The following is a 23,561-nucleotide window of genomic DNA, read 5'->3' on the forward strand; positions in this document are numbered from 1 at the left end:
CCACTGGACCCAGCCATGCTGGTTGAGCCCCAGCCGACAGCTGGCCGTGCAGCAGCCCTGGCAGCCCGACCTTGGAAGGCAGAAACGTCAAGGGACAGCAAATCACAGCCATAATATGGATTAACAATCTCGGACATGGGAAAGGGATTAGAGACCAGAACGCGCCGAGGCTTTGGAGGCCCTCTGCTGAATGCAAAGGAACAGCCAGAGGACAAAGCTGAGCAATAGATCAGATCCTGAGAAAGCAGCGCTGCTTTACAGCCGAGGAAGGACTGTCAGCCATGAAATAGGAGCGGGGCTTTGCTAGCAGCACCATGCTGCTGCTGGCTTTGAAGCCAAAAGGGAACAAAGCTCCTTTCAAAGCATAGGAGGAAGACAACACAGCTTCATCCCCATAAATATGTATAACCTCGAGGAATAAGGCACTGGTGGGACGGGAGATGCGCTCTTTGAAGGATGGGTATGAATACACGGTAGGAAGAGACAAGGCACGACTTAGAAGTTGCCCTGCTAAAAAAGTAAGGGCAGGTGGGTGGAAGCCAGCTGCAGAGAATGCCAAGTCCTCGTGGGCTCACTAATGACAGCGCAATTACGTTAACGAGGCTCGCTGCAGATAATGGCATGGCTATGAAGAGCCCTTAAAAACATTGCTAAGGCTGTGTGAGGGGCTCATGCACTGATGGGGGTTTGCAGGGCAAAAAGCTTGACAAACAGTGATAGGGAACATTGGGAATAACAAACCAACGAGGAGAAAACTCAAGGAGGAACTGTGGGAAGTCTACAAAGGGACAAATGGAATAGCACAGGGGGATCTCGATGGCTTCAGCAGTGGGGGACACGGGCAGGGCTGGTCCTAAAGGGTTCAAACTTGGAGGAGAGAGAAGGCAAAATATAACTGGGATGAAAAGTGCAATCGTGGTGGAAGGCAGAACCGTGATGGAGAGGAATGTTAGCAGAAGAGCAAGGAACTCATAGCAGAAATTAGAAGCAACAGAAAAAAAACCCTGACCTTGAGAAAAGAGAAGAAAAAAGAAAAGGGAAGGGGAAGAGGGAGAGAAATGGAAGGGAAAGGGGAGAGGAGGGGAGGGAAGAGGAAGAGGAAAGGAGAAAGAGAGATAAGATGAAGGAGGGGAGAGGGGAAGAAAAAGGAAAGGGAAGGGAATAGAAGGGAAGGGGAAAGGGGAGAAGGGAGAAGGGAGAAGGGAAAGGGAAAGGGGGAAAGGGAAAGGGAAAGGGAGAAAGGGAAAGGGAAAGGGAAAGGGAAAGGGAAAGGGAAAGGGAAAGGGAAAGGGAAAGGGAAAGAGGGAAAGGGAAAGGGAAAGGGAAAGGGAAAGGGAAAGGGAAAGAGGGAAAGGGAAAGAGGAAAAGGGAAAGAGGAAAAGGGAAAGGGAAAGGGAAGGGGAAGGGGAAAGGGAAAGGGAAAGGGAAAGGGAAAGGGAAAGGGAAAGAGGGAAAGAGGGAAAGAGGGAAAGGGAAAGGGAAAGGGAAAGGGAAAGGGAAAGGGAAAGGGAAAGGGAAAGGGAAAGGGAAAGGGAAAGAGGGAAAGGGAAAGGGAAAGAGGGAAAGGGAAAGGGAAAGAGGGAAAGGGAAAGGGAAAGGGAAAGGGAAAGGGAAAGGGAAAGGGAAAGGGAAAGGGAAAGGGAAAGGGAAAGGGAAAGGGAAAGGGAAAGGGAAAGGGAAAGGGAGTGGGATGGGTTGTTAGAGCAGGCACTGGTCTGTAAGGCTGTGATGAATTAAACTACTTGGAGAGCTGAAGCTCCAGATCGGACAGAGGGAGACCATGGAGTTCCACCAGCATAATTTGGGTTCTTCCCAGCACTTTGCTGGTGGCTTCCAGAGCTGCTCCTCCCTTCACCCCCACCTCCTGAAGATCTCAGCGTGATTCACAGCTATGAGAGCTTCATTAGGCAGAAGCACGCTTGCATTTACCCTCTTGAAACTGGAGAATGCAGTTGTACAGGAATACATTAGCATACCTATTTCATTTTCACGACTGAATGATTAATAACACAGCGCCTGTGATTCCTTCCTCAGCAGAAGTTGTAATAGGTAAGCATATAAAATCATAGCAGGCTCTTGCCTGAGTCTCAAAGGTCTGCACCCAAAGATGGTACAAAATCACCCAGTGGCCATTTTGCAAGGCGCAGTGCATGGCTTGAATCTTGAAATCACACGACATCTTCCAATTTTCCAAACGAATGGTGGCTTTTAAAGGGCTGAAACACCAAACCTGAACATGCAACGAGGAAAACCTGCAACGCCAAATGCTCAGGATGGCACCTGTAGCACACACTGCCTGATCCGCAGAGCTGCATTGAAATGCAGCCTATCAAAACCAGAATACGAAACGCATGAAATGAATTAGGAGTAGAATTTGCACCTGACCAAAGGGGGTGATATGCTTTGAATTACAAGTACAAAATTAGCTTCAAAGCGAAGCTAAAGCTCCTGCATTTCAAATCATTGCAGAAATTGGATTGAATTCTGCAGAGATCAGAAAGATACCGCGTCAGAGGTCGACGGCAAATGATGGTGAGGAAATCAATTTCGGGAGGGGGGGGGGGGGGGGGCTGACTTGTGCTATGACCACGTCCCATCGTTCAGTGATACCAAGCCAAAATAGTGCAGAACACGCTTTTAATCTGAAATATTAATCGGTAATAATAGCATAAGTTGCATCTCCGGGCCGTTTGCTCTCCAGGTCGCGTGTTCTGTGAGGCTGGGACACGACTGCAGGCAGCAGGGCTGTGCAGCAGGTCAGCAACAGCCTGAACAGCTGGGAGCAAATGAGGATGGTGAGGGGGGGATTCCTTGAGGAGGGACGACAGCCTTCAGTCCCCAAGGATGGACAGAAAGGCAGCTTCACACCGAGGAGCTCAATGAGAAGCCCCAGAAGGAAGCCCCGATCCATGGGCTGGGTGCCCCCCACCCATTCACAGCCCACCCATGGCCTCAGGCACCTGCAGGGATGAGGCACCCATGTGCAGCAGTGCAGGGCCTCGCTGCTCCCAGAATGAAGAATTTCCTCCTTGTCTCCAGCCTAAACCTCCTTCCTTTTAGTTTAAAGCCATTCCCCCTTGTCCTAGAACCACAGAATCCCCACGGTAGGAAATGACCTCCAAGATCACCCAACCCAACCATCCACCTGCCTCCAATATTCCCCCACTAACCCACATCCCTCAATACCACACCTAAACATCCCATCAACACCTCCAGTGTTGGTGACCACCGCCTCCCTGGGCAGCCCATTCCATCACCTGACCACTCTTACGGAGAAGAAATTGTCCCAGATACCCAACCAGTCCTATCACGTACAACGTCACTCTCCATTCTGTCCATAAGCTCCCTTTATATACTCAGATACATCAATAAAGACATTTAAATCTCAGCCCTGAGTTCCTCTTGACCCCTTTCTGCCCCATTTTCTGAACCCCCCCCCCTCTCCTGCAGCACCTCGTGCTGTGCAGGGACATTGAGCTGCCTGCAGATGAAAAACACAACTGAGCTGCTCCTCAGGGCCTCCCTGCTCAGTGTGCCCTGAAACAGCTCAGCTCCCAGCCTGCAGGATCAAACGAGACAATCAAGCACTGCAGCAGCTGGCTTTCAATCCCCCATTGCTCCAGCTCCTGCACACATCCATGAGCTGTTTCCTCCGCCTCACGGTGCAATGGGAGAGCAGGCTGAGGGGAGGGACGCAGACAACACACACCTCAATTCCTGCCCTGATATGCAAGGGTTTTTTCCCTTGGTTGCAGCCTCCTCGGGCAGCAGGAGGATGCCAGAGTGCCGCAGCCTGGCTGCAGGAAAGGGATAGAATCACAGAGTCATTAAGGTTGGAAAAGACCAACAGATGTTTGTGGGATGCACGTGGCCAGATGCAGTTCCCAAAAAGAACAACCAATGGCTGAGGATGGCCTCCATCTTGGCCATAAAATGTCAGTGTCATGTCCCACACCAGCTCGGTTGGGAGAGGAGAAGCCCTGCGAAGGGAAAAAGGGAAGGGAAAGTTTCCTTAAAGCCAGGCTCCTCACACGTATTTCTTCTCAAATATTACATATTAAAGCTCTTGATGGGGCAAAAACGCACAGGAACCCTACGAGCCCAATGCAGAGCCCTACTTCCTTTATTCACATGGGCAGGATTTCCCCCTCCTTCCAAAGCAGCCCCTGATGGGCAGGGGACCCCAAAGATGGAGAGCACAGCATCCCCAGGACAGCAGCATCACTCAGTGGCATCATTCTCAAAAGCACGTGGGGACAGCTAGTGGCATCAGCACTGCCATGAGCAGAGGCACTGCATTATCTTCTGCAGCACACAACAAATAACACTAATGGAAGGGATAATGTCAAGCAGAATTACATTGGATTTTAAACAGCACTGATAGCACATGTTAAGCAGACATATAATTAGCACTGTGGTGCCTTGATAATATTAATAACGTAGCTAATTACAGCGATATAAATAGCCTGATTAATTGTCACAAAACATCAGGATCACTCTTGGAAAGGCATCCCCAAACCTTGCCACTGTTTGTCAGTGGGCACTAAGGCCAACACAGGGAGCAGCAGAACGGCCCTGAGGGCTTCATTCATCCCTCAGCAAGGCTCAGTCCTGCTTGGGACAGCCAGAGCTGCCCACTGACACCCTGCCAGCCACAGACTGCATGTCTCCTCTGTGCACCATCCTTTCCATGCACCATCCTTTCCGTACACCATCCTTTCTGTGCACCATCCTTTCCATGCACCATGCTTTCTGTGCACCATCCTTTCCAGGCAACGCCCTTTCCACACACCGTCTTCCCCTTGCACTGAAGAGGACTCCCCTTGCAACATCCATGCACCATCCTCCCTTTGCACTGTCCTCCCCATGCACTGCCCTCTCCTTGCACCATTCTCCCCGTGCCCCACGCACCACAGAGGGTTCAAAGCACAGTTTGCTCCAAATGCTGTCTTCTCCACGCACTGTCCTCCCCTTGCAGAGCACTCCCCACGCAATGGACAGAACTCCACATCCCATCTCCTCCATGCACCATCCTCCACCCGTGCTGTCCTTCCTTTGCACCTGAGACAACTCCCCTCGCACCAAACTCTTCCATGCACCACCTCACCCACGCACCATCCTCCCCTCACACCCCAGAGCCTGCTGCATTGGAGCCTCGCTCCCTCCAGCAGTGCTGCAGCAGAGCCAGAGCCCAGGGCAGTAAGGCTGCATGGCAAACCCAGCGCTGAGCAGCGCAGCCCCCAATCTCAGCGTGCTCCAACACCCCGAGGGTGGCTGAGATGTTCTCACAGCCTCTGTCACCGCTCAGCCCTCACAGTTGTGTTTGCTTTAGATTTAAATCGCTCTATTGAACAGCTCGTTGGAAGGAAACAGAGCCAACTGCCTTCTCTTTTAATAACCTGAAGACAAACAGTGAGACGTGCTGTAAGTGCTTACAGGGAAGCGTTTTCACTGCTCTGCTTCACCGCGCAGCCCCGACATCAGGCATTCACCAAGGAAGGAGCAACGCAGCCCAAATTCCTCCTTGTGAGCTGCACAGGGAAACTTTTCCACCTCCCCAGTGCTTGAAAGTCACGGTCAGGATTCCTGGGGGATTCACCGTGCGCTCTATCCCTCTCCAGCAGGAGTGCTCCAGCTGCGCTGGCTTGGGGATGCTCCAGCAGCGTGCTTGTGGGGATGCTCCAGCCTCCACCCAGCACCTGGTTGCTGGGGCCACAGCCATGGGAAAGCCAGCAGCAGCTCCTGTCCTGCTGCTTGCAAAGGAGGAGGAGAACCCTCGAGTTTCTCTTGGAAGCAGACACAGCGCCGAGCGGGATGGGCTGATTTTGGCTGATCTGTTGCTTACGCTCCGCGCCGCAGCGAGACTGTTAAAGCGGAGAGGGAGATGTTGAGATAGACTCACAGCACAAACTCAGCCTCGGGGCAAACTGACTTCTTTAACTCCTTGTGCAGACAGAGCAGCAGCAGAACCCTGTGCCTTTTGCACGCCTTTTCCCTCTGCTGTTTATTTGTTGTTGTTTCGAGGCTGCAAAAGCCAACGAAACGCTAAACCCAACAAAACAAACCCCACAAACTCCCCACACAACGCATGGGATGTGAGGGTGGGCATCACCAGGGCTGGTGCTCAGGCTGCTCACACCTGCCCTATGCACTGCCCTCAAAATCTTGGTTATTTCCTTTAGAAACCCGACTTCTGTCTCCCTCTCTTTGCAAAGCAATCACCTCTGCCTTCCTCCAGCTCATTCCCAAGAGTTCTGCTGGGATGGCACGGCAGGGTTAGCGCAGCCCTGAGCTGCAGCTGCTGAGCGTGCTGCAGTGCTCTGCTGCAGGCAGCATGGCACAGAGCACGCCCTGCTTGTTCTGCAGGACACACCAGCTCAAAAACAGACTTCTTTATTTTATTGCTTGGCAAGTCGGCAGCTTCAAGAGCGATGTTTTTCCAGCGCCGCTTGGCTCCTATCGTTTCAATGAAAACCAGGCCTGGGTGGAAATGAATAGAAAGCAAATGACAGCACCTCCCTTTGTTTTTGCTGAGCTGACACGTAGCTGCGCTGGGCAGAATGCAAATCACAGCGCTGCGCTCCCGCTGCATCCCGCAGCATCGCCCTCTGCAAACTTAGCTGCTCCTAGAGTTGATCTCTAGCAAGCTGCAGATCGCTGCAATCCAGGGAACGCTTCCTTTGCAAAACCAGAGCAGGACAGAGAGGGGAGCACAGCACCGCAGCCCAAAGCTCACGCTTTGCTTGCAGTGGATGGACGGGCAGACAGCGTGCGGATGCAGCGGGTGCCAAGCTGTGAGTCAGAGCTGGGCCGGTCACGAGGCTGGCTGCAAAACACCGAGCGCTTCAGAAAACAAACAAAGGCTCCGTGCTGCTCCCTGCTCACTGCTGGTTGTTTGCTGTGAGCCCTGCAGCACGGAGCCCAGTCCCAAGTTCTGCACAGCGCAGCCCCAGCTTCATCCATATCACTGCTCATCCCTGGGCTGTGCTTCCCACAGCTGCCTGTGCCAGTGGCCAGTCCCTTGTTGTCCTCTGGGCTGACCCACGAGTCCCCCAGTCCACAGAGACCCAGGGGGTACCCAGGGTGGAAGAGGGCACAGGGCCACCTATAGCCTTCCCACGTGGAGACGGAGCCAGAACGTTGTGGTTATTGGAATTCCAACACTGGCTGTTCCCAGCCCCTAAACCTGCAAAACCACAAAGTATCAAGGCTTTATTTTTCTTTTAAACCCTTTCTGAAAGATGGGGCACTCTCTCATCCAACAGCACAAGCAGAAAGCCCCACTGGAAGCAGCTCTCTCGTGAGGGGTGGGAGTGCAGGAGCTCCGGCACAGGGCAGATCCTAACCAGAGGGATGACTGCAGTGGGATACGGGTGGGGATCAGGGCTGGGGGCCATGGGGCACCCTAATGCTACATCCCACCCCAAGCCACGTAGCAGTGCATTACATTAAGGCAAATGCTGGCACGGCCCATGTGCTCCCTGCCCCCTCCCAGCTCCCTTCCTGCACATTCCCAAGCGACTCCAAAGGCTCCTTTCAAAATGCAGCGGTGTCGAGGACACAATAACAAAACCACCACATTGATCTTCCTGGCAGAGGCCTCCACAAAGAGAAAACCTTTCTCTGGTTTCCTTTTCTCTCCTCCGTTTCTCCCCCCCGGTCTCCTCATCTTGCTTGACCAAGCTCATCTTTGCGAAGGGGAACTTTTTGTTCCCTCTGACGCTGCTAATATATGTGTTGGCAAGGCTGTCTGCAAACATACATCTTCCATGAGAGGCCTTGTCACGGGCATTGAAACCAGAGCCATTAGCATCTTATTTGGATTCTTCACTGGAGATGTGGTACAATGTTCAGAGAAGCCGGCACTGAGCGCTAAATAACCCCCACCGGCGGATGCTGGAGGTGTGACACAGCCCTCAGCTGGCCAGGAAGGATTACCCAGGGTTAAACAAAGACAACTTACAAGGGAAACCCAAAACCCCATTTTGCCCTTTTTTCCCTGCAGCTGGTGCTTTGTTCTTCTGAGGGGAGAGGCTCCTTGAGGAGTAAAGGAAAGGGGCCAAAGCGCACAAACCCAACAGCTGTTGCCACCTCCAGGCCTGGCCCTGTGCACAGCACTGTCCCCTTATACCTCTACATTCAAAAAATGTTTCCAAAAACACCAAGAAAGGCACTGCTTGTGGCAGTGGGGTGCTGCCCTGCAAAGCCCCTCACTCCAGCACTCAGCAAACATTGCTCTCAGTAGGATGCGCCTTCCAGCCAGCATCTGCAAAGGAGCTGCAGGAATGGCTGAAACGTGGGGGTAAAAGGGCAAAATGTGGGGGTAAGAAGATAAAGCACGAGAATGCAGGATGCAAACAGGGAGGAGAGGGGATGGCAGGCTAGGAGTGAGGATAACGACTGCAATCCCACCATCGAGGAATGTCTTCTGCTGGAAGATGCAGCACTTCAGCTGTGAGTGCTGAGCTCTGAAGCTCAAGCAAAGCCCAGAGGGAGAGCCTGTGCCCAAAACAGCCCCTGGGAAGGCACAAGTACAGTCATGGCTTTCAGCTCAGCAGCTCTACAAGCTGAGAAAGAGAAAGAGCTCTCCACCCGGAGCTGCTCCAAAGCAATTGTGCTTGTGCAGCAGCAAAGGGGAGACCCAAAGCAGCAAAACCCGGAGTCACAAACCCCTTCTGGATGGTGCCAGCAGCTGTCTGGACAACAAGAGCCTCGCTCTGTGCCTGCTTTGCATTGCCATCAGCACATCCTGCAGCACCGGCCGCTCTGTGCCAGGTGGGAGCAACAGCAGCACGTTGGGTTTGGGTTGTATGGGATGGCACAGAGAGCAGCTTCAGGATAAACCATCCCACACCACGAGCAAAGGGAGAGAGCAGGAGTGGCCACCTCCACACTGCAAGCTTTCCATTGAGACAAACAGAATCACAGAATTGTAGGGGTTGGAAGGGACCTCTAGAGATCATCGAGTCCAGCCCAACAGTGAGATGCTGGGGCACCCCTACAGGAGCGCAGTGATTTACTGTCCCACAAGCTGCTGTGTGGCACCAACGCACGTGTGTGGGGCACTAATTAAGCCTGATTGGAACACCTCAACATCTGCCTGGGACCAACGCTCACCCCCAAAGCACAGCTGGTGCCATCCTCTGCTGCCCAGAGCACAGCAAACACGCTGCAGGAGAGCACTCCTCCTCTCGCTGCGCTTCTGTGAGGATAAAAAATGAGAAGAAATAGATCAAAGAAACAAAAAAACCTTCTGGTACATTTCTTTTTTTTTTCCCCTTCTGTTTCCCAACTGGTCCCAAACACGTTTCCTGCTGGGGCTGACAAGGAACACTGTCAAATGCAAAAATAAAAACAAAAATCGCAGCTTTGAGAAAGGAGCACTGTTAGGTGGGAGGGTGAATGGGCTCAGAGCCCTCCTGGCATGGCTGAGCTGTGCCACCCCAAGCTCTGGAGGTGAGGGCATCTCGGCTGGCCCTCTATTAGCAAGCAGAGGCAGCATGATGTGCACAGACAAATCCCCAGGGCACGGGCCTCATCTCTGCTATGGAGAAATGTGCCCATGAGCACAAGTTGCTCCTCTGCTGGGGAGGGATGTGCTGTGATGCAGTCAGGGGAGCACCAGGAATGCCAAAACCCCACGAGGAACAGAAAGGCTGTGAGACTGTGCACTATGAGAACTCTGGGTTCAATGCTGCCTGGAGACACGTGGATGGAGAGCACCCCAAAGATCACCCACACAGCCCCTCTGTGCCATTTCTTGCTGTTTTCTGGAGCTGGCAAGTGATCCAAAGCTGCAGACAGCATCCTGTCCCCCCTGTGCCCTCCCAGAGCTGTGACCTCTGCCTCACCTCCAGAGAGGTGAGCGGGCTGATGCTGAGACAAAGAGTTGAGACAGTAAATCATTAACAGCACATCATGTTCGGCCCCAGTGCTGACAGCTCCATCTGAAAGGCAGGTCAAGGGAATCAATAGGTCTTCCCCACACAGCTGAGAGCTCAGGAGACATCACTGCCCTGCAGATGGAGCCGGCCTCAGCACCAGTCCCTTCCAAGCCAAACCATGGTACAACTCTATGAAAGGTTTGGGGCTGAGCCACAATTTGGGGGCTGCAGCGTCCAGCTGGCACACAAAGGAAAGGGGACTGCAACAGCACTCATACCTACAGCCTGAAGAAGTGAAACAGAGCAATCTAGGCAATGAGTGAGTTCTTTCCCTGCTCAAAAGTCTCCCAAAGGCAACAGAGGCTTTGGGGAGGGCAGATCTCCCGGAGCCCAGCCCTGTCCTTGCTCAAGGCATGACCCAAACCCCAGAGCCACAAGCAGCCCTAACAGCATCCCCTGATCCCCAGCTCCACGGTTCTGTGGAGGTGAAGACTTCACAGCCCCTCTGCCCATCGGATCAAAGCACTGCATGGGGAAACAGCTGAGCCAGCACTGCTCTCTGGGAACCCATTTCAGCTGCACGACTGCTTCCCAGGCCAGCTGTGGGGAACCAGCCCAGAAAACAGCCCTATGCTGGGAGTCCAGCACTGCTCCTGCCAGCTGGCTTGTGCTGTATGCCTAGCCAACTGGCTGGGGTTTTTTTGGGGGTTTTATTTCCATGAAAGAACTTCACCCAAGCCTTGGGAGCACCACGTGCAAAGGGATGGATGGTGCTGCACTTCTGCATCCCATAGGCACAGAAATCCCCTTCTCACCTGTCCTCACCTCACAGCTGTCAGTGGTTCAGGCTGCAGGCACAGCCCTAGGCAGGCACCCTCCATCCTGGCTTCTCTGTTCCCCCAGTGCCATCTCTAAGCTCTGTTTCCCAACTCGCTTGGGTTCCCATGGAGGAACCAAGAGTGAGAAGCTTCTGCTAAGAAATTTGTGCAGAAGCTACACGTGGCTGGAAAGAAATGGGGACCTGCAGAGCACCCAGAGGGTTTCAGTGAGTTATGGGCCCCATAGAGCATCTCCAGACCCCACTGCAGAACTCCAGCTTCCCCAGCACTGCCCAAAGCGCCGCCTGCAGCCGCTGCCTAAGGAGGTCCAGCTCTCCTCTTTCACACCCAATAAACCCAGCAGCCTCCACCCACTGCTAATCCCAACCCCGCTCTCCCAGCACTGCAGCAGTATGGAAGTACTCAGGGTCAGTTATTTTAAGATGAGCGTTTACCAACATGCACTGCAAAGAGCTTTCGGTCTCGTTAACACCGCGCTGCAGACACCCTTTACCCTGCTACCTTAAAGCTCATTAAAACATCCCCTTCATCAGCGCATGGACAGGACAGAATTCATTCCCAGGAGGCCAACGGGGGTCATTTCTTGAGGCTTATTACATCAGACTTTGGATCTCCTCAGCTCTCCCCACCACAAACCCAGGACGCAGAGCTGCAGCGCAGCGCTCTCTTTCGCCCCTGACCTTTATTTCCAAACCATCCCCATTAAACAGCACACACAAAAGGACATCCCATGCACGTTTGCTCTTGGACCCCTCCAGATGCCAGATGTTCGGTTCCCAAAAGCCCCTTCCATCCTAGCAGCATGGAAGGAATCTGGATTTATTGCTTTGGCACGCCGTGCAGGACACACGCCTTCCTGCACACAGCCCGTGGGTGCACCCCATAAATCAGCAATGCCCATACGAGCACGGGGGGTTCCCAACAGGTTTCCCAGGGGGGAAAAAAATCATGTATTGCTAAGAGCATTTAATGCTCCAACTCAGCCCTCGCTGCTGCAGCACCCCGTGTGTGTCCACAGGGCACAGTGGGGGAAGCCCTGCTTGCCCCAGGCTGATGGGACAGCGGTGATGGCACCAGATATCCCATCCCAGGAGCACTATTTGGGCAGGACCACATCCCATATTAAAGGAATGCAACTGGAAGGATCTGAATGCATAAAGATGGAGCTGATCAGAAACATCTCTGCTCTTCACTTGTGGTGACTACTTTGCTCCATGCTGTAGAGCAGCACGGTGCCAGCTCAATGCTGTCACCCGCACCACGCAGCCAGGACATCCCATGAGGACAGGGCTCTCCCACTGCAGCCACCCACGAAACAGGAGCTCTGCAAAGCAACAGGGTGCAAGATTTTGTAGGCCTGGAAGCCAGCCGAGGAGGCTCTGCTCTCCCCATCTCCTCGGAACCACCAAAACAAGGTGCGTGCAGAAAGGCACAACTGGAATCGCTGCCCTGCAGGAAAGGTCAGAGCAGGAGCTCTGCAGCTCTCCAACCTCATGGTCCTGAGGTCCTTTTCCAGTCCCAGCACAGAGGGGTTTTGATCAGCACACACTCTGCTATGGTCCATGTGTTTCTACACAAGGCCCATTCCGCTGACAGGATACTACAAGTTTTTTCCTCTAAACAAACCCAAAAAGCAACATGCCAGCCGTCACGGTGAAATCACTAATAACACCTGCACGCCTACTTAAGGGCTTAATGTGACAACAACAGCAATATGCAGCATCTCAGAGCGTGACTTGGAGCCTGCTGAGAAATCCCCATGCACATCACCCAGCCTCCAAATTGCTGAAAGACCCTGAAACTCCCAGGACACGTCCTGTGAGCGAGTGGAGGCGCAGGGAACGGCTGAGCGCAGCCAACAGGAGCAGTGCCTTCCCCAGCCTAACGAAGCGAGCCATGCGAACGCAACGCTCTGCATATTCATGAGGCCCCAGAATGAAACACATCCTGAATAGTAAGCAGCACCCACGCGGGGCAGGAATGGCAGGAACCATAACCAGAACTGGGAATGGAGAGCTGAGGGCGATGCCGTGGGGTCAGCGCTGTGAGTTTTGGGGAAAAGGCAACAAAACAGCCAAGATCAACCAGCTGGGGGTATTGTCCCACCTTTGGGCAAAGCCCTGGCAACCCCCAGCTGGGCATGCTTCGTTTGGAAGGTGGGACCACTCTCATTTTCCCCAAGCAAACCTATTCAGGCAGAACCAAAGCAGCGGAAGCTCAGCCCCACACCCCTGCAGCTACCGTCAGACAGAAGCCTTGAAATGAGAACAGCTTGCAGTTGTTTCAGGAAACAGACGTGCTGTGCTGGGGTGGAAAACGCCCGCGTTGAGTTTGTCCTGCAAGAGTTTGGACTGCAGAGCAGCAGCAGCAGGAGAGGAAAAGCGGCGCTAAGCGGGAACCGAGGAGCAGCAATGGGGAATTCCAGTCTGAAGCCTCCAGAGAGATGTGAGAAAGAAAACTGCAGCATGAAAGCAGCTGAACTGCTAATAAATCTGGTGACAAAAGGAAAACAAGAAGCTGTTCCATCCCATGACAAGGGCTGGATGCAACGAAGATTAGGGCTGATGGGAACCAAAACTGGCTTGAAAAACTGCAGGGCTGCAGCTCGAGGACTGGCACAGACTTGTTCCAGCAAGGAAGAAGTATTATGTATTAGAGATTATTCCCCTTGTCCAGAAATAGAAAATTGAACTGCTCAACTCATCATCTCCCACGTAAGCCTGTTTGACAGACATCATACCCCCACCCAGCACAGGAGGCCGCTAAAGCCAACGCTGGACTTTGCATGCACTTAAATCCCTTCCTTCATTATTATGGCTCTCGTTATTTTTGCAGTGCTTGATCATCATTCCACGTGCAAAGCAACTCGACAGAGCTGTGCAGAACAGCAGGGGGACTGAGACCCAAAGTGGGGGACAGCCCACGGGGCTGCTGCTTGACCTGGGGGCCATGGCTGCCATCCACCCCGTTACTCCTGAGCAGGATGCGTGCTTTCCAAGGCTCTCCTCCCATAAGCCCATTGGCACACATCAAACACCAAGAACGTTGGGGGTTGGAGCAAGAAAGCATTCCCCAAAGGCCATAAACCCAACGTTCTGCCAAGGGAAAACGCTGTGTAACTGGAGATGCAATGTGCTTCCTGCTCTGCTGCACCAATCTTCGCCTGGCAAAGCCCCTTTGAGCAGGAAATTCTGCACGTTCCATACCCCCAACCTGTGCATTGGGGCCTGAGAAGGGCTTCCCCATCGCCTATTAATCATAGAATCATTAAGGCTGGAAAAGCCCTCTCAGATCCCCAACCCACCCCGCCATGTTCTTCACCACCACCACCCTCAGTGCCACATCCCCTCTGTTTTGGAGCACCTCCCCATCGCTCCCTGTGCTGCTGCATCACTGCTATTTTGGAAAAGAAACATTTCCCAACGTCCAACCCTCCCACGGTGCAACTTACGGCCATCACCTCTCATCCTGCTCCCACACAACTAATTGCCATTGCTCACAGCCCCATCCATCCAGCCTGGCCTTGAGTGCTTCCAGGGAAGGAGCATTAATCACAGAAACACCAAGGTTGGAAAAGACCTACAAGATCATCCATTCCAACCATCCACCCAGCACCAATAGCTCTCACTAAACCACAACCCTCAACACAAATCCAAATGTTCCTTGAACACCTCCAGGGTCGGTGACTCCACCACCTCCCATTCCACTTCCTGTCCGCTCTTCCACTCGTTTCATTCGCAATAACTCAATAAAAAAATCCAACCCCCTGCCCATAAATGGGATCTCTGGGAGGGAAATCAAGGCATCCAGCACTCAGTGCTGGTTCCACGTCCTTCTGACCCAAAGAGGATCAGAGGAAGAGTGACCATTGCTACAGACTGGGAGCTACACCAGACACGAGGGCATGCACTGATCCCTTTTCCCATTGCAGGGCAAAGAAGCCAGGAAAGCTTTGCATCTTCATGCAACCCATGCTCCACGGCTAAGCACGTGCCTGCAGCACACATCACATGGGTGTTTTTGGCAAATCCAAGCAACACCACACTGCCATGGATGCAGGTGCCCCAGCTGGATGCAATGGGAAATGACCATTTGGCTCAAGAGAGACCCTAAACCCACATCTTCATCACACCAAAAAATCATTCTGGCATCTCACATGCCAAAAAAAGCCAATGGCAAGGCTTTGCATCTCCAGCTTGGACCTGGAGGAAAGCATCCCAAGCAAAGCTGGCTCTGTGTGAGCAGCCCAGTGCTGCACGCAGCGCAGCAGAGCTGGCATCTGCGCCTGCACTCTGCCAGGACTCACAGCAGTGCCAGCAATGACCCTGCTCTCAGCTCCTGAACGCATGTGGGAAAAGGAAAATTAAAAAACCAAACCACACGCACACAAAATGCAGTTCAGCCCCATGGCAGCACGGTAAATCATAATGAAGCAGCAATCTCAGTGAGTCACACCGTGCAAGCGAGAGCACGTCCCTCAGGCCCCAGGCACAGAAGCCCCACGCTCAGCACCAAGCAGAGGCTCTTTGCCCTCATTCCTCCCATCCCACCGCCCTCTGAAGGGCCCTGTGCTGCCCATCACTGCCCCACACACCAGCTGTGCAGCACAGGGACTCATGCAGTACATTTCTCCAGCTTCAGTCAAGCTCATAACACACTGGAAGCATAAAGTGTGGTGGGAGATGGCTTGCTGCTCCTCTTGGAGCAAAGAGCAGGACTGAAAGCGTTACTTTATTTGAATTTTGGGGCTATTTCCAGCACGCCGATCGATAGAAATCTCGGCAGCAGCAATGAGAGCTGCCCCCAACCCGGCTCCTGCAAAAGGAGTGGGGCAGAAGGAGAAGCAAAACAGTGGCACAAAACGCCTTTTCCTGCAAACTCCTTCTGCTGTAGAGCCTTCAGAGCTCACACAGCAAATCCTGCATGCTGTCACCTCCCCAACCCTGCTTTTAATTTCATTTCTAGTGCTGATTTTACAGCTGGTGAGGCGAGCAGGTGGGCTGCTCCCACCCCTAACGCCATGGGGAAAGTCAGCAGTGAGCCTGCAGGTTTGGGCCACTCACAGCATCCCATGTGTGCAGTGCTGCCCGTCTGCTGGGAGCAGAGCTGTGTGCAGGGAGAGCTGCAGGAGGAGGCAGGGCAGAGAGATGCCTTCCACAAACTGGTGGAGCAGGAACAGCACCCGAAAGCAATGCGCCCTGGGCAAGCAGTGTGGTGTAAACATGCAGAGTTGGGGATGCACGGAATAATAGAAACAGAACACACCTTAAAGGGAGTAGAGGTGGGTCCTAAAATGCCTTTCAATGGCACGTGGGCATTTTGGAGATGCCCAGGTCCTGGCTTCAGCATGCAGAACTGCAGTGTTTTGGGATCCAACAAAGAACCCCCACCAAAGAGGTGTGCAGAATGCACAGTGCTTTGGACAAATTACAGTCACTTGCTCCAAGTTTCCATCATACACATGCAATAATAATAATGATAATAAATCTGGAAGGCATTGCTAGCTGGAGCAGCACGATGAAAGCTGCAGGCAGCCAAGCTGCAGGGCAGCTCCTGTGAGGCTGCAGAGCATCAGGTGGGCAGAGGACCACAAGCACCTCCATAAAAAGCAACGGGCCCAAGCACGGTCAGGGCTATAGACTGAGGCTGTGAACAGATGAGGACTAAAGGCAACTGCAGAGATTGACTGTGGTGTCAAAGCTTGGCTCAGAATCGATCCCATGGCGTTGGACAAGGCACCCAAAGAAGAGCACAAGAAAAGCACAGCTGCTGCCCAGCCAGGGGCTGCGCACTGCTGACCACACTGCAGCCACGCCGCGTCAACCAGAGCCCTGCAGCAACTACAGAGCAAAGAGCAACAAAAGGAAGAAGTTTCCACCACGCATCGCTTAGTTTCAAAACCAACCATGGAGCGTCAGCGTGCTTAAAGCCACGCAGAAGCACCGGTCAGCACAGTTTGATTTGCCATGCTTTGCAGTCCATTACACTCGGAGATTTATCTGCGGCCCCAGCAGAGTGCAACTCGGATGAGGCGTTTCTGCCAGCGTGGACGGAGCTTGCACTGCAGTTCATTTGGCATTCACGCAGGCAGCAAAACCCTCAGCCCTCTCAGCTCGGCTGAGCAGGCAGAGATGCAGCTTTGCATTTCAAAATGCAGTTCTCCCATTCCCTCCTCGCACTGCAAGGGGTAAAGCAGCGACCCACCAGCCTGCCTTAGGGAAGGAAACTTTCTGCTGGACCAGGAGCCATCCTGCAGCCCTTGCTGGATGCTCACATCCCACATCCATCCCCAAACACTCCTCACCTGGGCAATTCCCACCTGAGACAGGGAAAGGGAGAACAGGAGGCTGCCAGAGCACCGTGCCAGCAGAGCTGCTTCTCTGCCAGGGAGCAAGGAATCCACCCATGCTGGATGAGCGGCACAGGGGAATGTTTACAGCAGAGGAGAGCTTCCCTTCTCATCCAAAATCACTTAAGACTGTTATTTAAACATGGAGGGGGGGTGTTCTGGCAACGTGCACAGATTTGGTTGGAGCGGCAGCTTAGCTCGTCAGGCCTTTTGCCTTCACATGAGCCTGCTTGGCTCGCCGACGCGATGGGGAAATATTAAAAGGGCTTTAACTCCTGTCCCAGGGTCCTATTGCACGCAAACATCCACGGACCTTCCTTTCTAAGGTTTCCAATTTGCTAATTGAGACGTTTCCTCATGGAAAAAGAATGTTCTGAAGCGAGGAGCGCTGCGCTGGCGCTGAGAGGGGGGACATGGAGGTGAGGCACATGGAGGGGCTGCGTCACCAGCACAGAGCTGGGAGGTTCTGGGAAGAGCAGGTGGGAAACCTGCCTGGGAAGCAGCTCGTGGGAAACTCTCCGCCTAGGAAGACGGATGCCTGGAGAGAAAAGCTTTGTTCTTCCCTTTTCTAATCAACCCAGAGCGCGCGGAAGAAGTCATCTCCATTTTTGCAAGTGATGGAAGCATTTCTTCTGCCCTCAGGAAACGTGAGAGCAGAAAAATCGATGTTGTCTGAGGGATTAACGAGGGAATGAGCCAAGAAAAGCACTTCTGGGGCAGCACGAGCCCAGAACATTATGGGAGAAGGGACTGAGGAAGAAGTGCTGGAGAAGGGCTGCAACTGGAACACAACAGCAGGCGCAGCCCCGTCGTTGTGACCCCGGATGGGACCAGCTCTGTTTTTTTCCAGTATTAAAAAAAAAAGAGAGAGAATTTAGGCCATTTTGTAGACTCACAGAGAACGTGTGGGGGACAGAGAGGGATTTCTAACTTTATATAGGTCAAACATCATCCACACGGGCTCACATGGTACCCAGCCCCAGCACAGGCGCTGCATAGAAATGAAGCTTGCAGCACCCCAGAGGGCTGCCTGAAGTTTGCTCTCTGTGAGCAGGGAAGCGGGGATTCGCTGTGGATCGATACGAGGCACAGGGTGAAGTGAGGAGGGCTGGAAAACTACCACAAAACCACCCTTTCTGCAGCTCGTGGGTGTGAGGATGGGACAACGCCACGCTGGAGGTGGCACTGCTCACTGCCAGACGTCCTGCAGGAGGCCGAAGGACACAGGAGCAGTTTGGGGTGCTGGGGCAGGAGAGGGGAAGCTCCATCTCTGCCTCCTTCTGCCTCATTCAGGTCAGAAAAGAGCTCGAAATCACCAAGTCCAAGCCATCCAGTCCCAGCCCACCCCACCATGCCCATCCCCACGTCCCTCAGTGTCACATCCCCACGGTTCTGAAGCACCTCCAGGAACGGTGACCCCCCCACTTCCTGGGCAGCTGTGCATCAATGCTCTATGGAGTTTTTCCTAACACCCAACCTGACCATCTCCTGGTGCAACTTAATGCCATCCCCTCTCATTCTATCATAGCTACCTGGGAACAACAACTGTGAGACTGACCACACATCACCACAACCTCCTTCTGGGGAGATGGAGAGCACCGTGAGCTCTCTCCCGAGCCTCTCCTTCTCCAAACCGAATGATCCCAGCTCCCTCTGCGACTCCCCATAGGGCTGGTGCTCCAGACTCTCGCAGCTCCTTGCCCTTCTCTGTGCACACTCCAGTGCCTCAGTGTCTTTCTTGCAGTGAGGATCCCTTCAGCTCCATCTCATCTCTCATCTAAGCACGAAGTTTTGCCGTGGGGAACCCGCTGCTAAGCCACATCCTTTTTCAGGCCAGCGATGCCAACAGAGCACCCCTATTTCCGAGCCATTTGCTGAGCACAGGCACGCTCCCCACTCTCTCCATCCACATCCAAGGAAGCCGATGAGCAGCAGAGCCTCTCACCAGCAAAGCAGCCCCAGAAACACAGAACCTGGAGGAGCCCAAAAGCTCCAACCCCCACCTCAGAGACGCCACGCGGGTCCCCAACGCACCCCAGCCACCAGCCACCCTTACCTTGAGCTTCTCGAAGCGATCACTGAGCGACGCCACTTGGTGATCCCGATGCCTCCCCACCAGTTTACATAAGGCACAGATGAGCTGGTCGTCAGCCACGCAGTACATGTTCACCTTCTCGTTCTCGTGCTCCAGGCAGGTGAGACCTCGGAAGTGCGCGTCGGGCACGGGTTCCACCAGCCGGTGGCTGGTGAAGGGCTTCTTGTTGGGGTGCGTGGCCCGCAGGCAGCGGTCACAGTAGGACACCTCGCAGGTGATGCACGTCTTGACGGCATCCCTCGGCGGGTCCTGCTCGCAGAACTGGCAGGCGATCCTCTCGCCGCTCACCGACATGGTGGGGTTGGGGCGGTAGGGCCGATCGCGGCGGCTCTCGCTGGGGGAGTTGGGGCCGCTGAGCGACGCCTTCTGGAAGCGGTCGATGATGTTTTGCAGCGTCACATTCCTCTTGAGGCCCTCCAGGCCGCGGTGGTTGAGGGAGATGACATAGCGGCAGGTGGGGCACTGGAAGGCGCTGAGGGGCTCAATGCTCTCGCCGGAGGAGCAGCCGGACAGCAGGATGCGGTGGGCGCAGCTGAAGCACAGGCTGTGGGCGCAGGGCAGAAGCAGAGGATCTTCGAATAACTCCAGACAGATTGGGCAGGTCAATTCGGACTCCAGTGTTTCCATCTTTAGTTAAAACGATCCCAATCCAGCGTCAAAACCCTGGGGAGCTGGTCTGTGACCTGCCGGGGGGGGGGGGGGAGAGCAGAGGTTGGGTGTGAGAAACAAAGCTGGGCAGCTCCTTCCCACCAGGAGGTCAACAACACCTGAATCTGCACAGCTTTGTGGCTATCTAGGAAAAAATTCCTCCCCGAAAGAGCAGTGATGCACAACACAGCTGCCCAGGGAGCACTGGGGTCACCCAGAGGTGTCGGTCTCATCGTTGTTCCCAGATAGCTACGATAGGATGAGGGGTGATGGCATTAAGTTGCACCAGGAGATGGTCAGGTTGGGGATGAGGAAAAACTCCCAAGAGCATTGATGCACAGCACAGCTGCCCAGGGAGCTGGTGGGACACACAGAGATGTCCCAGAGCCATGGGGATGTGACACTGAGGAACGTGGGGATGGGCACGGTGGGGTGGGCTGGGGTTGGGGATCTGAGAAGGCTCTTCCAACCCGAGTGATTCTGTGATCCTTTGCACCCCAATGCTGCCCAGTCCAGCTCCCAACTGGTACCAGCATGAGGAAATCCTGCAGGATGGGAGATGTGCTGGGAGCACGAGGAGGAGCCTCTCCATCACCTTCCACCCCAGCAAGAAGGACAACTCAGACAGTGCAGCCAAAAACAAAAATGGGAGAAACCACGCGATTCCATGCTGCCAAAAGAGAGCAACCAGGGCCGTGTGCTGCTTTCCCACACTTGCAAAGGCAAAGCCAGGCCTTGAGTACCCTCCTTGGTGGCTGCACAGCCCCTCCTCATCTCGGTGAAGGGAAAGAGGTGCATTGCATCCCAGGAACTGAGCAGAGCGGTTCCTGAGGTCCAACGCTTCCAGCTCTCTCCCAGCTGCCCACTTTTAGGAGCAGGGAAGGAAGAGCAGCCAAATTACAGGCTGCACGCTCCCAGCCCTCAGCTGTCCTCAAGCCAATGATGCCCAAATCAGCTCCAGCTGGGGGGAAAACCAGCTCCAGGCTTGCAGTGAGCTCCTTTCAAGCCACTGCCTGAGTGTCCCCAAAATGCAAGCTTGCACGTGGAAGAGAATAACAGCCTGCCGGGTGCTAACAAGAGAAACCGCATGCTTTCCTCCAGCTTCGGCACGGCTGTGTGCGGTAGCAAGGACTAATTAACGAGGAGGGGCACGGCGGTGGGCTTCCTCCGGGTCTGCTCTGTATTAGAGGCGAGCAGCCCGTGCCGCTGGCGAAACTGCAATCAATTAGCCAGCCCCGCTGCTTCCCTGCGGTGCAGGAACACGCTGCTGGAGGAGCCTGCTCAGAATTAGCATGTGAGTGCACAGCCTCGGCACCAGCCCGGAAACATCTCCTGCAAATGAGAGGCAGCGTTTAATTAGGTGGGAAGAGGCTGGGGGAGCCCCGCACTGCGGCTGCTGGGGATGCTCCACGGTGGAAAATGCAAACTGCAGCCAAGGATGCACAGAAAGGGCAGGATGGGGGGGGGTCTTGCTGAAATTTGTGGTGTGGGGGATGCCTGTGAGAGAATCTGCCCATGGGATGTCAGTGCTGGTACCCAAAGCTGCGTCTGGAGCCCCATACCCACCCCTCCAGGAGCCCTCAAAAGCTTCCAGCTTTTGCTTTCCAATTCAGTGCACAAGTTCAGGAAGAAACTACCCAGGAGAAGCTGCACGTTGTGTCCCCTCTGCACCCTTCTTGCCTTCTCTTTGCTCACCTCTAGCCCAGCAAAGAAGGCAGACATCACCCAGGAGCTCACAGGTCCCAGATGCGATCTGCAGCCCCACGCCGGCTCACCAGGAGCAAGCAGCACCTCCCACCTGCCTGCAACCCCTCCTGTCAACTCACAGCTCCGCCTGCCCTCCAAGCGCTTCCCAACAGCAAACACCATCAGCACTCTGCCCCACGCAGCTCCAGCTCCTCCCTGCTCCGGCTCAGGGGGGCTCATGACATTAAGCAACGTTCTGATTAATTAAGCAACGTTCTGACCGTGCATCGTAAACGCTGCAGCAACCTTACTGCAGGCTCCACGGTGCCACAAACCTCCTGGGAGACGGAGATCGCTCCCTGCTTTTGCTCAGGGCAGAGCGCAGCACCCTCCCTCCGCTGGGATGGATGCAAAGCTCCTCTTTGCTTCGCCCTGTTGGCCATTCACACATTAACCTTTGTTTTCCTCCAGGACTTCGTCCTTTAGACAGCAGGGAGCCCTGCAGACCGTGCTGCTGTGCAGAGTGGGCGCTGCACCTGCGTGCATCAGGCGCTCCGGAGCCTTTCATGCTGCACACTTTGATGTTCTCTTTGATGTTCGGGACGAGGAAAAAAAAACCGATCAGATTAAAATCTGCTTTGTTGATAGTCATTAACTCCCTAAACATAAAAACAACTTGAGGAGGGAACGGGGGTTTACAAACAGCGCAGCATTGTGTCCAAGGGTCAGCCGGGCCATAGGGGAGAGCAACGAGCAGCTGGGCTGGGATGTGACTGCCTGAAAGCAGCCCTGAAATGAAGCTGGAGGGAAAAGCAGACGGGCAGCATCCTCCCCATGCGTGGTGGCTGCTCAGCACTCTGTCACATATCCCCATGTGCTGCTCTGTGCATCCTCCCCTCCGCTTCCCAGCAGGCAGACAAGGAAACCAGCAGCTCAGGGGCAGGAGAAGCACAGCAGAACCCTGACCTGCCCCACGTCAGCACCCAGCCTGGCTCACCAGCAGCATCCCCAGCCCTCAGCCCAGCCCAGGGCATCACCAGCCCCATGGGATGCAGCAGGGAACTGCACTGAGGATCACTAAAGCACCCCATCACCTCTGCCAGGTCCCCCCGTGCCCCACACCAGGGAGCTCTGCACACCCCCAAGGCCTGTTCTGTGCTCCACACTGCAAAACCACTCCACTCCTCTCCAGGGCAGCTCTCCAGAGCTCACAGGTGGGGAGCTCAGCTCCTTCAGGCCCATCAACCACGAGTTTCCCTTTCATTCCCCCCCGCCCCTCGTTCCTTTTCTTCTTTCTTTTCTCCCCCCAAGGAAATAACTGCAGCCAGAAGGGCTCCGCCGCTTCCAAGAACGAGCCTTACAAAACACACCGCGTTGTTCCACCCTTATGTCTTAAAAAAAAAAAGAAAGTTATAAAAATATGGCAACCCTTTCCTTAATTGGCTCCGTGACAGCAGGATAGGAAACGCGGGCAGCCGTCGTCTTTGCGCTTTTCGTTGCCTATGGGAAAAGGAGCTGGAAAGAAAACCATAAGGAAAAGCAACACCCCCAGCCGGCCCCATGGCCACCCTCAGCCCTACGGCACTCAGCCTCATCCACGAGCCCTAATTTTGGTGGCACATCACCCCCCCTCCTCCTAAATGCTGCTCCCAGCAACGCCAGGCCCTGCACCATCACCTCTCAGGTGGGTGCTGAGCTTCATTCCCCCATCCCAGCAAGGGGAGTTTCCCAATACACCGACCCACACAACACCCACTGACCAACACGGCGGTGTTGGAGGAGCCCAGCCCCACTGTGCACGGCTCCCATTCTTCCACAGGTGCCTTCTTTGGGATTTTCCCCTTTTCTCACACTTTCCAGCCCCATAACACATCTCCATTCAGCAAGCAGCTCTGAGTCAGCACCAGGTGCCGGCCCCATAATGCATTATTTGGGATCAGCACAGACCCAGCACCAGGTTCCAGCCCCATAATGCAGTATTTGGGATCAGCACAGATCCAGCACCAGGTTCCAGCCCCATAATGCAGTATTTGGGATCAGCACAGATCCAGCACCAGGTT

The 23,561-nt window shown here is 54.2% G+C and overlaps 1 protein-coding gene across 2 annotated transcripts in view; it reads right to left on the bottom strand.

Moving 5' to 3' along the window:
* MID2 (midline 2) overlaps window positions 1–23,561 on the bottom strand; it is a 51,794-nt gene that overhangs the window by 23,332 nt on the left and 4,901 nt on the right. For both annotated transcript variants that reach the window (XM_048959331.1, XM_048959330.1), the window contains exon 2: window positions 19,129–19,850. In XM_048959331.1, coding sequence (XP_048815288.1) covers window positions 19,129–19,794 — 666 coding nt within the window. In that variant the 5' untranslated portion in view covers window positions 19,795–19,850. The remainder of the gene's footprint in view (window positions 1–19,128; window positions 19,851–23,561) is intronic.

Source organism: Lagopus muta, chromosome 13, assembly GCF_023343835.1.
Source record: "Lagopus muta isolate bLagMut1 chromosome 13, bLagMut1 primary, whole genome shotgun sequence".
In the NCBI taxonomy this organism is placed as follows: Eukaryota; Metazoa; Chordata; class Aves; order Galliformes; family Phasianidae; genus Lagopus; species Lagopus muta.